We start from the raw sequence: 15,021 nt of genomic DNA, 5'->3' as shown, positions 1-15,021 counted from the left end.
TTCCTTCCTTCCTTCCTTCCTTCCTTCCTTCCTTCCTTCCTTCCTTCCTTCCTTCCTCCCTCCCTCTGTTCCTCCTTCTTTCCTTCCTTCATTTCCCTCTTCACTAATTACTCTCAGTGTGGGTGGGGGCCTCTAAGGAATCTGATCTGGCCTAAACCATCTCCAGTTGGGAGTTATCCAAACTTCACCTGAAGAACTATTATGTATAGGGCCTTGAGCTAGGCTGGGGGAGATGCCAAGTTTAGAAAAGATGAGTCCCTGTCCTCAAGGAACCCTCAGTCTAGGAGATGATTAGAACAAACACATAAAGGTAATAATCCACATTACACCAAGAAAAGGCAATGATCTGGGTAAAGTGTAAGAGAGATCAGGAAGACTTGTTGGAAGAGGTGGCATCCAAGTTGGGCCTTCTAGACTACTGAAGAATTCAAGAGTCAGAATGGGTTAGGAAGGGCATTACAGGCACTGGAAATGACTTGAGCAAAGACTAGGAGGTGGGAAAGTATCAGATCTATTTGAGGCACAGTTGTCAGCTTAGTGGAGGCATAGACAATATGGGGAGATGAGTCATGTGACAAGACTGGAAAGGCCAAATTGTGGAAGACCGTGAAGGCTAACTAGAGGGACTTTACTTAGTAAGCTGTAGGGAGTATAGATTTCTGAGCAGAAGAGAGGCATGGACAGGTCTATGTGTATAAAGAATTGTTCTGAGAGAAACCACCTGGTTTAAAGGTTTTATGGGATGGGGCAGCTAGGTGGCTCAGTGGATTGAGAGTCAGCCTTAGAGATGAGAGGTCCTGGGTTCAAATCTGACCTCCAACACTTCTACTATATGGTTCTGGGTAAGTCCATTGCCTAGTCCTTACCACTCTTCCCCCTTGGAACCAATACACAGTATTGATTCTAAAATGGAAGGTAAGGGTTTAAAAAAAAGTTTGACAGGTGCTATAAAAAGATGCTGTGTGGGAAGGCTGTATTCTCTGGCTCTAGATTCTTGGACCCATGAGGATTGTGGTTGTTCTTGTTGTTCCTCTTGGGCCTGGACACCTGGAGCAATGCCTTGGATTGAAAGCCTCCACAGGTCTTACCTTGTAGACCCAAGCCAAGACTTTGGCCCAAACTGAGAAGAGCAGAGACCTGGGTTCTGGGATATACTTTGCTATACGTTCCTTTACCTCTTTGGGCCTCCATTTTGTCCTCTGTAAAATGGTGCTGATGTGTGTGTGTGTGGGGTGTTCCTTGACCATGTCAAAGGCCTCTTCCAACTCAAAACAATTTATGTTCCATGTTCCATGACCATCTTTTATCCTCTGTCCCTGATGGATCAATTGTCTGCCCTCATCTCTAACCACCCAGATCAATCCATCAGCTGTCATCACATTTGCTGTCTCTCCTCATCTGTCCTTCCTTATCCATCACCATTGATTACCCTGTCATCTCTCATTAATTACTCAGCCTATCAATATCTATCTGTCTATCAACCTGGAGAGAGTTTATAGGATCAATGGGACTATGGGGGAGTCCCTGGGAAGACAGATGGGCAGACCTTGAGGAGACTGTGCAGGAGAAACTCAGGAATGTTTGAGGAGAAAATCTGGGGAGCAATTGAGTGGACAAGGACTTAGGGAGAAAGTAGGGAGCCCCTAGATTCTCGCCTCCCTCCAGGTGTACTCCAGTACTCAACCCCTCCGAATTGGTTATGTGGAGACAGATGGTTATACACAGCCATCACCCAGCATGATACGGGCTGTCCGAGAGGTCTCAGAGAAGCTCCAGGCTGCTGGACACAAGGTAAACTGCACTGTCTGGGTGAGAAAGGCTCAGTGGTACAGTGGGTAGCATCAGGAGAGTCCGGAAATTTGCAAGCTGTGTGGTCCTGGGAAAATTGCAATATTTCTTTGAACTTCGGTTTCCTCATCTGTAAAATGGGGATGATGAGACTTGTCCTCCATTCCTGGGCTGTTGCAGGAGGCTCAAACAAAAAAAAAGGGTGTGAAGCTCTTTACAAGCCTTTTAGCCTTCAGAAGTATCAGCGATGTGTTTATTATTGTTTAGTACCTGATGTCCTTACCTGATGAAGGGTCAGCCTGGGGCTGATTCCCAAAGTGACTTTGCTATCGGATGATCTTTTCAGTGACTCAGATACCCAAAAAACCTTGCCCACCCTGGAGAACTTATGGGGAAGGCAGCTCTCATCTCTGGCTCCCTCCAAAGCTATGGGCTGGGCCTGGCCCCTAGTCCTCTCCAAGCCTCCATTTTGTTTGTGCTCATCTTCTCTGAGCCTGCCAAGTGTCCTCCCATGAGGTAGGCTACAGGATTAAAAATGATAAAGGCTGGTATAATAATATAAATTAGTAATTTAATTAAAGCCATGCTGATAGATAAGTTCTTAGACCACGCGCTTGTAAGCATTCAAAACTGCCGCCTCCATTACTGTCTCCTGTTTCCTGGCCAAGAGCCTACTGGCAAAGAGGCCACTCCCTCCTAACCCAGGAGATTTAAACTCTTCCCTGGGTCAAGACATAGGCCTTCCCAAGCCCAAAAACCCGGAAACGGAAACCAGTTGGACCATGTTGGATCACGGGAAATGTAGTTTTGATACATTTCCCATGTCCATAGAAATATATACACTTATAGAATGGCATTTCCAAATTTCACTTTTACAATGGGAAGAAGAGACTCTACTCCTGCTCTCAAAGGAGTCATAGTCTTAGAGCATTCTAGACTTTCTGCATTCCCCATGCCCACATAGAAGGTAGTTGGAGGAGATGGGCATGGGCAATCCAGGTGTAGACTCCAAGTGGGAACTCCTTGGGTGGCAGGGAGGAGAGAGCACCATTAGGGATGGTAAGGCTACAAACCAAGAAGAACCAGCAGGATTGTAGTAGTAGAGAAGGAGCTAGGAATTATTTGAGGGATATTGGGCTGTTCACTCACTTTGACCTGAGTGTTATAATTGGTATTTGGATCAGGAGTAGAAGAGATCAGAGAGCAAAGTGAGGCATGGAAGGCCATGTTGAAGAGCTTGGGCACTGCAAGGCAAGACTAAGGATTTAGGGGAAAGTGAGTTCTTCCAGGGAAGGTGGCCAGGAGGCCCGCATCCAAATTGTTCTCTCTCTCACCACCCAGATCATTCCCTTCTCAGTCTCTCGAATCGATTATGCGATGAAAAAATTATATGTACCAGGGATCTATGCTGATGGGGGTAAAACTCTTCTGGAAAAACTGTGAGTTGAATTGCAAGTATGGTGAGGAGATATTGGTGGAAGAATAGGTGCTCTGGGGAAGCCCAAACTCTAGGAAAGAGAAAGCCAAGTCAAGGCTGGAAATTGGAAGTGGGGAGCCAGGAAATCAGACCGACTCACTGCATGGCCTTGGTCAAGAAGCTCATCGTCTCTGGTCCTCACCCGTTCCCCCAGATAAGCAGATGGGTGTCATGGCCTCCACCCCACAGCACAATTTCCTGTACCTCTGATTACCCTAAGGTCCAAATGCTTTCCTTGGGTCCAAATGCCAACCCTCTTGCTTCATTGGATCCAACGTTAAGAGAACTAGGAGGTCCTGGAGCTAAGGATGGGAGGATGGGCAGGGTGAGGACTGGCACTGCAGAAACTCGATGACCCTTTCTCTCTGTTGGCCAGCTGTGGGGACGACATAGATCCTGCAATTTCATCTACAATCTCACTTCTCCGACTCCCAGATTTCATTAAGTGCCTCCTCTCTCAGCTGCTGAGGCCCACGGTAAGTCTCAAGAATAGAGGATGGGGCTTCAGAAAGGGGATGGGGACTCAGAGAGAAGATGGGGGCTTAGTGAGGGGCACGGAAGTTCAGTGAAGGATATGGGGCTCACTGAAGAGATGGACATACTATGAGAGGATAGGAACTCAGGGAGGGCAAGAGAGTTTCAGAACAAAGGATGTTATTGATGGATTCCTCTCCTCCACAGGACATTAGGACTTCAGAGAGCATAAATGGTTTACGAGGAGTGGGGTGAGTGTGCAGCCCTCGCCGTACTGGCAAGTATTCCCTGGGGTCCTGAGTAGGAAATGATACTAACTGGGGACGGTGTTGGGGTTAGGGCTGAGGTTCTGATCAGTGTGTGAATTGGAGAGAATATTGAGTTTTGAATGAGATTAGGATTGAAGGTCCAGGATTGGAATGTAGTTAGGGGTCATTCAATAGACATTTATTAACCAAGATTATGTATAGAGCCCTGGGCAAAGTTTGAGGGCCATATGAAAGGATAGAGTGGGAAGCCTAGAATGTGGGCTCACATTTTAGGAAGATTGGTGCAAATAGCTCCATGATCAGGGCATTCAAGGTAGGAACTCAACTGTCTTTGAGGTTGTCATGGACCTGAAGGGACTCTGGCTGGGATCCTGGGGGTTGAGGGGGTGGGGAAGGTACCCAAGGCTGGCCCAGATATTTCAGAAGGAATAGGTGGGAGGGGACATTTTCACCTTTTAAGGGGAAATGGAGCCCATGGGAAGTATAAATTTGGGAGGAATTGACCTGGGCAGAGAAGACTAGCAGATCTTCCCTGAAGGACCAGTGAATGAATACTTTGGTCCCTGGCTGGTAGGTAGGGCAAGGAGAAGATCTGATAGGTCCCACATGACCTCAGACTCTGGGTCTTATTCTTTCCCAGGACACCTGAGAATCTCTGGAAGCAACATGTAGCTGCAGAGGTAATTGAAAACCAGGGAAGACCTCAGGAAGGTTTCCAGGGAGGCTTAGGAGGAGGAAGAAGACCCCAGGCCCCCACACCAACCATATTCATCTCAGAGTCACAGGAAAATCATGGCACCAGTCTTTGAGAAGCCCTGGTTTGAGGGGAAAACTCAGCCCCTGCCTTTGGGGAAGCTCTAGTGTAAGAGGAGAAAGAACCTAGAAGTCCATATGAGGAGACATTAAGGATTCCATCTCATTCTTAGCCAGTCTTGGGGCTGCTCCTACCACCAGGCTACAGACTTCCCATACCACAGGCACCTGAGCTTTTCCCACTAATTCATCCTCTGAGAGACCCTACTCCCTCCCCAGTTATAGTGGCCCAAGATTTTCATGCCAGGTCTGACTTGAACTTCCAGTGAGCCATGCTTTCTCCCCATGTCCCCAGGACTATCAGAAGGAGTTTATCTCTAACTGGACAGCCATGAAATTGGATGTGCTGCTGTACCCATGTCTCTGCCCTGCCCTTGACATAGGGTCAACCAGCAAAGCTGGCGAATGTAAGAAGGCCGAATGAGAGTTTGGTCAGCCCCCTTGTCCCTGGTCAAGCCTTGGGGTCTGGGGTGGGTTTGCAGCGAATGGACATTCTTTGGGCTGGTGGAGACAATATTAATCTGAGTTGGTAGGCCAAGACTTCTTCAACTTCTTTATCTGTGATGCTAACCTCATTCCTTTTGTCAACGGTAATCCCAAAGGCAACCCAAAGCCAACTCCAGGCCTGGGCTGAACCCCATGCCCAAGCCGTGGTCAAGTCCCAGCCCCAGCCTTAGCCCCTTAAATTCAACCACTCCCAGTCCTAATTCCAAACCTACCCCTAATCTACCTTCCCTAATGTGAATTAGGAGACCGAAAGGAAAGTTTGCAAAGAGAAAATTTTAGGTTCCGTGAAGAAAGGACTATCCACCAATGAGAAGTGCCCAGAGGTGGCTTTGGGAAGTGGGTGACCCCTCCCCAGAGGCTGATGAGCGATTGTTGGGATCTTGTTGGGGAGCAAGTAGAAGGTCCTTGTTGACCGGGGGACTGGGCTAGTCGGATGTTAAGTGTCTTCTTGTGTTCTGATGTCTTCTCTTGACACAGTCACCACTGTTTGCTCATTTTCATCAGAGGTGGCTTTTAAAACCAAAAATCATGATGCTTTACCCCTGGTCCTTCCCGCCTCCCCCATATCAATCAGAAAGGACAGGAATCTTAGAGAAATAAAGGCATTCTTAGCGTTAGCATAGACTTAGGTTAGTGCTTTGCAACGTTCTCCTAAATGGTCTTATTGTCCCGATTTCTGGCACCACAGTCCAAGAAATGACTCTTTTCTTCCAAGTCAGATCTCTCCAGATTCATTCATTTGGAGCAAAATCCATTCCAGAGCATCCACGGTCCCGTGGAAATCACTTTGAGATGATTTTATCCTTTTGGATTATTTGTGCCAGAACTCCATTTTGGTGGTTTTCTTCATTTGGTGGTTTCTCACTTGGCTCCCTGAGGTCAAAGGTTCCAACTCCTTCTGCCCCCTGACCCTGGGAGGATTTGGGGGTGGGGTAGTGGAGATCTGCTAGCTTTCCTTATCCTCTCCTGTTTGGGGGATCCAGGTATTTCCTATATGAATCTGTTCAATCTCTTGAACTTCCCGGCTGGCGTCGTGCCGGTGGGCACCGTGACAGCACAGGACGAGGAGGAGCTGGCTTCCTACCGTGGTTACTATGAAGACAACGCAGACAAAAACTTCAAGAAGGTTAGCTGCCCTTCTGACCCCCCCCCAATATGGTCGGCTTACACCTTCTCCACCTCTCCCCAGCTCAGTGGACCATCCTCAGGAGGCCAGACCTCGGCACTCAGTGCCTCGGGGGCCACACACCCGGAGATACAAGGGAGCAAACAGGCGCCCATGGAGGATGAAGAGTTGTCTAGTCCGGCCAGATCATTCATTTTGGTCTTTTTCATATTGAAGGCTTATCCCAGAGATCCTAGTTAGGTGGAGAGAGTCAGGAGATCTGGGGTGGAATACCAGCTCTACAGGACTTTGGCTCTCTAGCCCTTTGCCACCCCATTTGTGAAATGAAGATGAAAATCCCTATTGCTCCCAATCTCACTCTCAAGCAGGGTTGTTGGGAGACCCGAAGGAGGAGACACGGTCCAATTTAGATGGATCATTGTCACAGCAAACAAGTCAACAATCAATCAATAAGCACTTATTTATTTATTTGTTTTTAAAAAACTTTTTGTCCTAGAATCAATACTAAGTATTAGTTCCAAGGCAGAAGAGCTCACCGGTAGGCAAAGTGACTTGCCCAGGGTCACACAGCTAGGAAGTGTCTGAGGCCAAATTTGGAACCAGGATCTTCCACTGAGCCACCTAGCTGTCCCTCAACAAACATTTATGAAGCACCTACTACGTGCCGGGCACTGGGCTAAGGGTTGGAGATACAAAAAGAGGCAAAAGACAGTCCCTGCCTTCAAGGAGCTTCCAATCTAATGGAGTTCTGTGCGAGGCACTGGAGAGCCAAGTACAAAGAATGAATCTGTTCTGAGAATGGAATATGTGTCTACTCATGCTTCTTGACCAAAGCAGGAAGAGTAGGAGGTTCCTATTCAGGCTAACTGAAGATGACCGTGCCCTTCATTCCTAGGCAGACGTATGGTCGGATGGAAGAAGAAGCCCTGAAAGGCTGACTGTAACATTTTGCCTTTCTTGGGGGTGAATCGAGGGTTCTTGGGGGGGGAACCCATTTAGCATGTTGGAGCTGGGAAGGACCTTGAAGACAGCCCAACTTCCTCATTTTGTAGGTGAGGAAACTGAGTCGAAGAGATGGGAAGGGGCTTAGTCAGGGTCTCACAGCCAGCATGTCAGTGTCTGCTCCTTCGAATCACTCTCCCCAAGTGGAGATTCAGATGAAAAGGGCCAATTAGGAAGACAGCTGTTGTTAGCACCAAGAGTTAGCCTGAATAGGAACCTCCACAGTGGGAGCCAGTAGTGAGCCAGGCTCAGCCACCACTTTGCTAAAGTCATGCTTGGAGCACATCCTCATGGTTTGTGATGCCCTGAAGCCTGATTAGGAAGCTCAGAGGTTTGCTGTTTTCTTCCTGGTTCTGGTGATACTTAATATTCCTAATAACGATTCCCATTTTTATAGCCATGTCTGGTTTAGAACAACTCTGTGAACTGGTTGGGGTACACAGTATCAGTCCCATTTTAGAGATGCGTAAGCTGAGGTTGGGTCAAGATGATCTGTCCGAGGCTAGTGGCCTAATTCCTGAGCCAAGACTCAGTCTACATTACCCTGCTGGCAGGTAGAAGACCTGCCTTTGTATCATACTATAAGATTCAGCTTTTGGATAAAGGAAAGATCTGTCCCTTCTTGGGGGAGATTGTGAATTCGACAGGTGGGAGAGGGAAGGAGAAGAGAATAAAAATTTCTATAGCACCTACTGTGTGTCAGGCACTAGGCTAAGTGTCTTATGATTATTATTTATCATTTTTTCCTCACAAGGAGCCAGGGAAGTGAGTGCTATTATTATCATCCCCATTTTACAGTTGAGGAAACTGAAGCAAACAGAGATTAAGTGACTCGTCTGGGGTCACACAGCTAGTGTAGCTAGCTGAGGCTAGATTTGAACTAAGGTTCTAAAGATATAAGAGCACATTCTGGCCTGACTCTTGAAGATATTAATAATAATGATAGCTAACAGAGCCTTCTTATATTATCTCATTTGGTCTTCATGGCACCCCTGTGAGAGAGAGGCATTATTGTCCCAATTTACAGATGAGAAAAGTGAGACACACAGAGAAGTGAAGTAAATAGCTAATAATAATAAACATTTACTAAGTACCTACTATGTACTAGGCATTGTGCTAAGAGCCTTATAATCATTACCTCATTTGATCCTCACTACAACCATGCAAGGTGGGTGCTATTATTATCCTCATTTTAAAAGGGAGGAAACTGAGGCAGAGGTAAATAACTGAGGCAGGATTTGAACTCAGATCCTAAACTCCAAATTGAGTAATCTAGCCACCTGCTTGTCACAGATTTGGTGATGGAAATGACTTCAGTTAGACAAAAGGAAGAAAAATCTCAAGGATTAATCCATAGAATCAGCTGGAGAGATGCTAAGAAATGGCCTAAATGACCTCTAAAGACCCTTCTAGGCTGTACTTTTTGTGAAGTACAGGGATTGGGGGTGGGTACTGGAAGCATACAGTCAGCCCAAGGACAGTAAGTGCATTTCTGTTCCGTAGGCGATTGCTGGATCTGTGGGTCTTCCCATTGCCGTGCAGTGTGTGGCCTTGCCGTGGCAAGAAGAGCTATGCCTTCGCTTCATGAAGGAGGTGGAGATGGTGGTCCAGGAGCAGACAAGAAGAGAGTGAATCTGCCCTTCCAGGACTCACTTCTGCCAGGGCCCATGGGAGCTCAACAGGAACAGGGAGATTCTCCAATAAAAGTTTCCTGCCTGGCTGACTGCAGACCTTGTATGATCAGGGGAGGGGCTTATTCCACATCAGCTCTAGCTGGTGCAGGAGCCTCAGAGGATGACAGAGTCTGCCTTCATCCCCCTTTGCCCAGATGATTATGCCAGCCTTTCTTGGCCTCCTTATCTCATTCATACATTCACCAAATAGGTACTAAGACCCAATTACACGTTGAGCCCTGTCGTAGGTGCTGAGGGAGATAATGGTGTAGATCAGAAGATGGGACCTTAGAACATAGAACATGAAGTCCTGGAGCTAGAAGGGATCTTAGAACATAGAACATGTAATGCTGGAACCAGAAGAGATTTAGTCCATAGAACACAGAGTATCAGAACTTAAAAGAACCTTAGAACATAGAACATGTGATGTTGGAGCTAGAAGGGACCTTAAAACACAGTACATGTAATGCTGGAGCTAGAAGGGATCTTAGAACATAGAATATGTAATACTGGGGCTAGAAGAGACCTTAGAACATAGAACATGTAATGCCGGAGCCAGAAGCTATTTTAGTCCATAGAACACAGAATATCATAACTTAAACATGTGATGTTGGAGCGGGAAGGTACCTTAAAGCACAGTACATGTAATGTTGGAGCTAGAAGAGACCTTAGAACATAAAACATATAATAATGGAGCTAGAAGGGATCTTAGAACATCAAACATACATACAATGCTGGAGCCAGAAGGGACATTAGAACATAGAATACAGAGCATCAGAGCTAAAAAGGACCTTAGAACATAGAACATGTAATGGTGGAACTAGAAGGGACTTTAGTACACAGAATACAGAATATCAGAATTAAAAGGCCTTAAAACACAGAACATGTAATCCTGGAGCTAGAAGAGACCTTAGAATGTAGAACATGTGATGCTGGGGCTAGAGAGGACATTAAAAGTGATTGATGGTAAAAAAAATAGAATATGGATTAAGCAAGATAAAGTATTTATTAAGCAATTACCGTGTGCTGGAAATACAGATATAAACAGAAAGGCAGGCATTATGGAGCTTACATTCTAATGAAGGAGAACAAAACATAAAAGGAGAGCTAGTGAGTTGGAAGTGTTGAATATAAGGGTGGGAACATACCTGTGCGGTAAGGGTCAGGAGGAGAGCTAGGTCAGAAGTGAGCATGGCTGGTTTGTTCACCTTCTCAGTGGAGGTTCTGGGTAGAAACTTGTTAATCGGTGGGGTGGTCTCTTGTATGGAAGCATCTCCTGGAAGAAGAGAAGGCAGCTAGGACAGAGCAGGGATGCCTGGGGAGCCAGGAACCTAACTGAGTTAGAAGTAAGCATGACTTTGTATAACTTAGAACCCTGGCCCCTTTTCTATTTAGCCAACTGGTAGCTTAGAAGAATAGCCCTTTTCTAGCGTGTCATAAGCTGATCCCATCAGTTTATACACACCTCTCTGGTTAAGAGAAATCCAATGGCCTTTTCCTCTTTAGATCCTTAGAGCCCTGGCACTATTCATTGTCTAGGGCCATGTTGATTTTGGAATCTCCCCAATCAAAAGTCGCTCTGAGCTCCCACCCACTGTGTTAATGGGGGCTCCTTTTGGACTTTGCTATTCCAATCGACTCTCTTCCTTTGACTTTAGCATAGCAGCTTTCCAGCCTATCAGACATACATTAGGAAGCTGGAACCAATAAGTCAATAAGCTGTTCTTAATAATGGATGGAAAGCATTTATTAAGCACTGTGTTCCAGGTACTTTTCTAAATGCTGAAAATACAAATATAGAACCTAAGCAGACTCTGCTTTCACAGAGGCAATGAGCAGTAAGTAATAAACCACAAATATCTACCGAGAGGCTATCCTAGACCCTGGAAGTCTTCACAGACAAAGGACTGATTTGGATCCAACAATACTAGAGTATGCCCAGTTTCTGAGTTCTCCCCAGGCCAGATAGAGAAATGCAAGCACGATTTCCTCAGAATGCTCAGCTTACACTTCTTACAGGACTGGTCATCTGTGGTCTGGCTTTGGGATCAGTCTCAGCTCACTCTTTTTTTTTTTTTTAAATCCACATCTTCTGTCTTTGAATCAATACTAAGTATCAGTTCCAAAGCAGGAAGGGCTAGGCAATGGGCGTTAAGTGACTTGTCCAAGGTCACACAGCTAGGATGTGCCTGAGGTCCGATTTGAACTGAAGACTTCCTCTCTCCAGGCCTCGATCTAGCCACTGAGTCACCTTGCTCCCCCAGCTCACTCTTGACAGGGGAGCTGGAAGTCGAGATCCAGGAAGAACTGGAACTCAAAAGGGTTGGTGGCTTGCCTAGTCACAGGCAGGGAGACTGCCATCATCTGGTCTCCCCCTAGAGCATGGTCAGTGGAATCAGTGGCCAGCCTGGGCATTCCTGTCTCTCTGCCCCTGACCTCTCTCTGCTGCTCTATCTCATCACTTTCACCCTCTAGTCCCAAAGGCTAGTTCCCCAAGTAAAGGGAAGGTGTAGAATGCCACACAGATGAAAACCAGTTTCTGCCCTTCCCCATACACACAACATTTTACAGAGAAGAAAACTAAGGCACAGAGAGGTGAAGACACTCTTGCAAGTTCACACAGCAAGTAAGGAGCAGAGTCCAAAGCTCCTGCCTTCCAACTCTCCAGAACAGAGTTCAGATTCTTCTGCTGGGCTTTCAAGTCCCTTCCCAGGTTCCGGCTCTTATTTCCCTTCAACAAATGCAGGGACCACGTATTCCTGCTCAGGACGGGGCTGTAAGGCCCGGGAACAGCGCGAGGTGCCGGCTGAACGTCTCTGAGACCCTGCCCTGCCTCCTGGCCCTCAGCCACACCAGCCTTCCTTCCCTTCCTTGCCTGGTTTCCCCTAGCCTTGTTTCAACAAGCCGAGAGGAGCCGAAGCCCTGTTCGAGCCACCAGGGGGCAGCATTGAGTTGCAGATCTGCCTCTGAACTGAGAGCCTGTGAAACCCGAGAAGGTGACCTCCCTTCCTTTCCCACAGTTGCCCAAGGATTAGGCTGCTAGGCTGAGCCAGGTGACTTGTCGGGCTCAGCGAAGGAGGGAAAGGGGTGGGGGTGGGGGGCTCTAGGACTCTGAGAAGCGTCGGTTGCGGGGCTTGGGGAGGGAATCCTCCCGAAGGGTCTGATTTAGAATGGAGGGGGCGTTTACAGCCATTTGGGGTCTCCTCCCACTCGCCCCCAACATCCTTTTACCGAAGGGGATGAGGAAGGTTGTGACTTGCCCAGAGTCGCGCTGCTAGTAATTGTCAGACTCGGGGCCAGACCTTTACCCACTGTGCCCTCCTTCTTATTAGCCTCCGTGTGATAACGAAGGGATGGTAGTGAAGAGAACCTGAGAGACTTAGAGAAGGGAATTCAGTGAGAGGGGAAGGGAGCTGCTGAAATGGAGGGGGGGCAGGATCAGGGTTGAGATGATGGAGTCTAGAAGAGAATAAAAGGATGAGGGATTGGGGAGGGGGTGGGGGCCTTAGTAAAAGGACGGGGACTCAAGCAGGGTGTAGGAGCTCATTGAGAGGTTGGGAGTTTAGTAAGAGGATGGGGGGGATCAGTAAGAAGTTGGGGGCTCTGGGTAGAGAATGGGGAATCAGTGATGGGATGGAGATTCAGGGACTTTCAGGAAGTATTTTAGGGAGAGGATTTAAGGCTACTGATGGGGTTCAGGAAGGGATGGAGATTTAGTGAGGGAATGGGGTTCAGGGAAGGGCTTGAAGACTTAGTAAGGGAATTTGGGGAACATTAGTGATTGGATGAGAAATCAATGAGAGGATAGGGGCTTCATGAGGAACTGGGAGCTTTGGGAAGGTAAGAGAGCTCCAGGAGAGGATAGGACTCAGTGAGAAGATGTGGGGTGCTAAAGGCCAGTTATAAGAATGCTTCCTTCTCCCAGGACTTTTTTTTTAAACCCTTACCTTCTGTTTTAGAATAGATAAGTTCCGAAGCAGAAGGGCAGTGTGTGTGTGTGTGTGTGTTGGGGGTGTGTGAGTGACTTGCCCAGGGTCACACAGTTAGTAAGTGTCTGAGGCCACATTTGAACCCAAGACCTCTCATCTCTAACCATTAGGCCACCTAGCTGCCCCTCAGAGGACTTTTTAATGCATGAATTTAACCTCTGGGCAGGCATGGAATCTTTGTGCCTTTTAATGTCGCCATGTATATGAGGGGAAACAAACTGCACAGCAGTCCTTCGGTCATCTGGAGGTGGGATTGTCCATCACCTCTCTCCCTTGTAAGGCCTACGACAGTTCCCTTTGAAAAGAAGATACAAGAAGATCTGCTGAAGGCACCAGTTTACTGGGAGGAGAAAAGAACCCCCATCATTCTCTGGTCTGCTTCCTCATTTAAGGCCAGAGTGAGAAGGGTGAGGATTGCACCTCAAAGCCTTGGATTCCAAATTAGCTTGGGTGTCTCACTGGCACCGGACCTCCCCCCACCCCCACCCCAGTCCCTTTTTAAACTGGCTGAGCCACAGACACTGCCACAAAATGGAGATAATCATTTCTGCATGTTGTACCTGGGAGGGCTGTTGGGAGGTGGGGTGGGATCTCTTAAAGCAATAAAGAAATGGAAGATAATTTATTCATGTTGATAATAGTAATAATAATCAATGCTGGGGGGCAGAAATCCCGGCTCCGGGCAGACTCTCCCCATCCCAGAGGGGCTTTCTGAATCCTTAAGGAGGAACTTTTTTGCCTTCTCTGGAATCAGGCTCATGCCCGCAGGCTCCTTTTGCAGCCCACGAAGGTGAAAGGGTCTCTGCAGCAGGAGGGATGTAGGAAGAACTAACTTCCCAGGGTGAGAGGCAGGGAACCTGAAGGCAGGTAGAAGTGTTAAGCCCGCTTCTCCCGGGCTTTTGAAGCCTGGTACCCTCCAGAGCTGGGCCAGGATCAGGAGGCTCTAAAGGGAGCTCCCTCAGGAAAAGGCTGCCCACCTCACCCCCAGCCCCCACCCCCGAGGGCCAGCCTGGACTCCCAGACCGCTCTCCTTTTTCCGTGGGCTCCACATCCTGGGCAGGTGTTTTCAGCTAGAATTTGGAGCTAGAGCATCTTCCTCGCCTGCCAACAGGGGCCCACCCCGCGGGTTCCGGGCTGGGCACAGGCCAGTGTGCCCTCTGTGAAGGGAAAGCGCAGGGAGGCCTTCCAAACCAACCCTGTCTCTCACCGCCAGCGCCTCGGGCCAGGCTCTCTCCTTCTTTCCCAGGAAGGCCGATGGGGAATGGGGGTATGTGGCACCAAACGACCCAGAGGCCACAGAGCTTCGGGAATCGGAAAACAGCTTCGAGGAGCCTCCTCGTTCGAGGACCGGGGCCAGAAGAAAGCCGAGCATCTGAGCAGAGGTCCAGGGGAGGAGGCCAGGGCCTTGGGACGTGCTTTCATTGGGCTCGCCTCTGGAAGAGGCAAAGAGCAGGGCCTGGGCAGGCTCAGAAGCGAGGAGACCGGGAGTGAGATGGTGTGGGTGGAGCAAGGGAGTAACCTCTCGGTGGGACTTGCGGAGTCGAGGGGAGAAGTTACCCGCCTAGATGCCACGAACGTACCGGGACTGAGCCTGGGCGTAGGGGGCTGGTCGCCGGCCTCGGGGAAAAGAGCGGCGGTCCAAATCCACCAGCTCTGACCCCGGGGCGCAGGCCTTCCCGGGGTGTCCTGGGCTGGGGGGCCGCAGGAAGCGTCCTAAGTCTGGCCTGCCTCACTCCTCTTCCCCCCAACCCCATTCCCCATGCCTCCCCCTCTCAGTCTCGGCGTCTCCCGCCTCCCCGCCTCTCTGCCCGCGGCCTCGGCAGCGGCGCGATCTCATTCCCAAAGCCCTAATGCGGCCCATCCATCATGGGCGTCGCCCACCTTCCTCCCCCCCAACCCCCCC

General features: G+C 48.6%; 1 protein-coding gene and 1 long non-coding RNA gene across 2 annotated transcripts in view; one reads left to right on the top strand and one right to left on the bottom strand.

Annotated features, from left to right (window-relative positions):
* LOC123247936 (vitamin D3 hydroxylase-associated protein-like) overlaps positions 1 to 9,179 on the top strand; it is a 23,354-nt gene extending 14,175 nt beyond the window's left edge. The window contains exons 8-15 of the mRNA XM_044677024.1: positions 1,666 to 1,791; positions 3,130 to 3,227; positions 3,642 to 3,741; positions 3,947 to 3,990; positions 4,649 to 4,688; positions 5,117 to 5,228; positions 6,312 to 6,454; positions 8,960 to 9,179. Coding sequence (XP_044532959.1) covers positions 1,666 to 1,791; positions 3,130 to 3,227; positions 3,642 to 3,741; positions 3,947 to 3,990; positions 4,649 to 4,688; positions 5,117 to 5,228; positions 6,312 to 6,454; positions 8,960 to 9,088 — 792 coding nt within the window. The 3' untranslated portion in view covers positions 9,089 to 9,179. The remainder of the gene's footprint in view (positions 1 to 1,665; positions 1,792 to 3,129; positions 3,228 to 3,641; positions 3,742 to 3,946; positions 3,991 to 4,648; positions 4,689 to 5,116; positions 5,229 to 6,311; positions 6,455 to 8,959) is intronic.
* LOC123247937 overlaps positions 1 to 15,021 on the bottom strand; it is a 32,874-nt gene that overhangs the window by 12,275 nt on the left and 5,578 nt on the right. The window contains exon 2 of the long non-coding RNA XR_006506164.1: positions 10,278 to 10,405. This is a non-coding gene — a long non-coding RNA (uncharacterized LOC123247937). The remainder of the gene's footprint in view (positions 1 to 10,277; positions 10,406 to 15,021) is intronic.

Source organism: Gracilinanus agilis, chromosome 4, assembly GCF_016433145.1.
Source record: "Gracilinanus agilis isolate LMUSP501 chromosome 4, AgileGrace, whole genome shotgun sequence".
Lineage (NCBI taxonomy): Eukaryota > Metazoa > Chordata > Mammalia > Didelphimorphia > Didelphidae > Gracilinanus > Gracilinanus agilis.
This window is presented reverse-complemented; position numbering and strand designations above follow the sequence as displayed.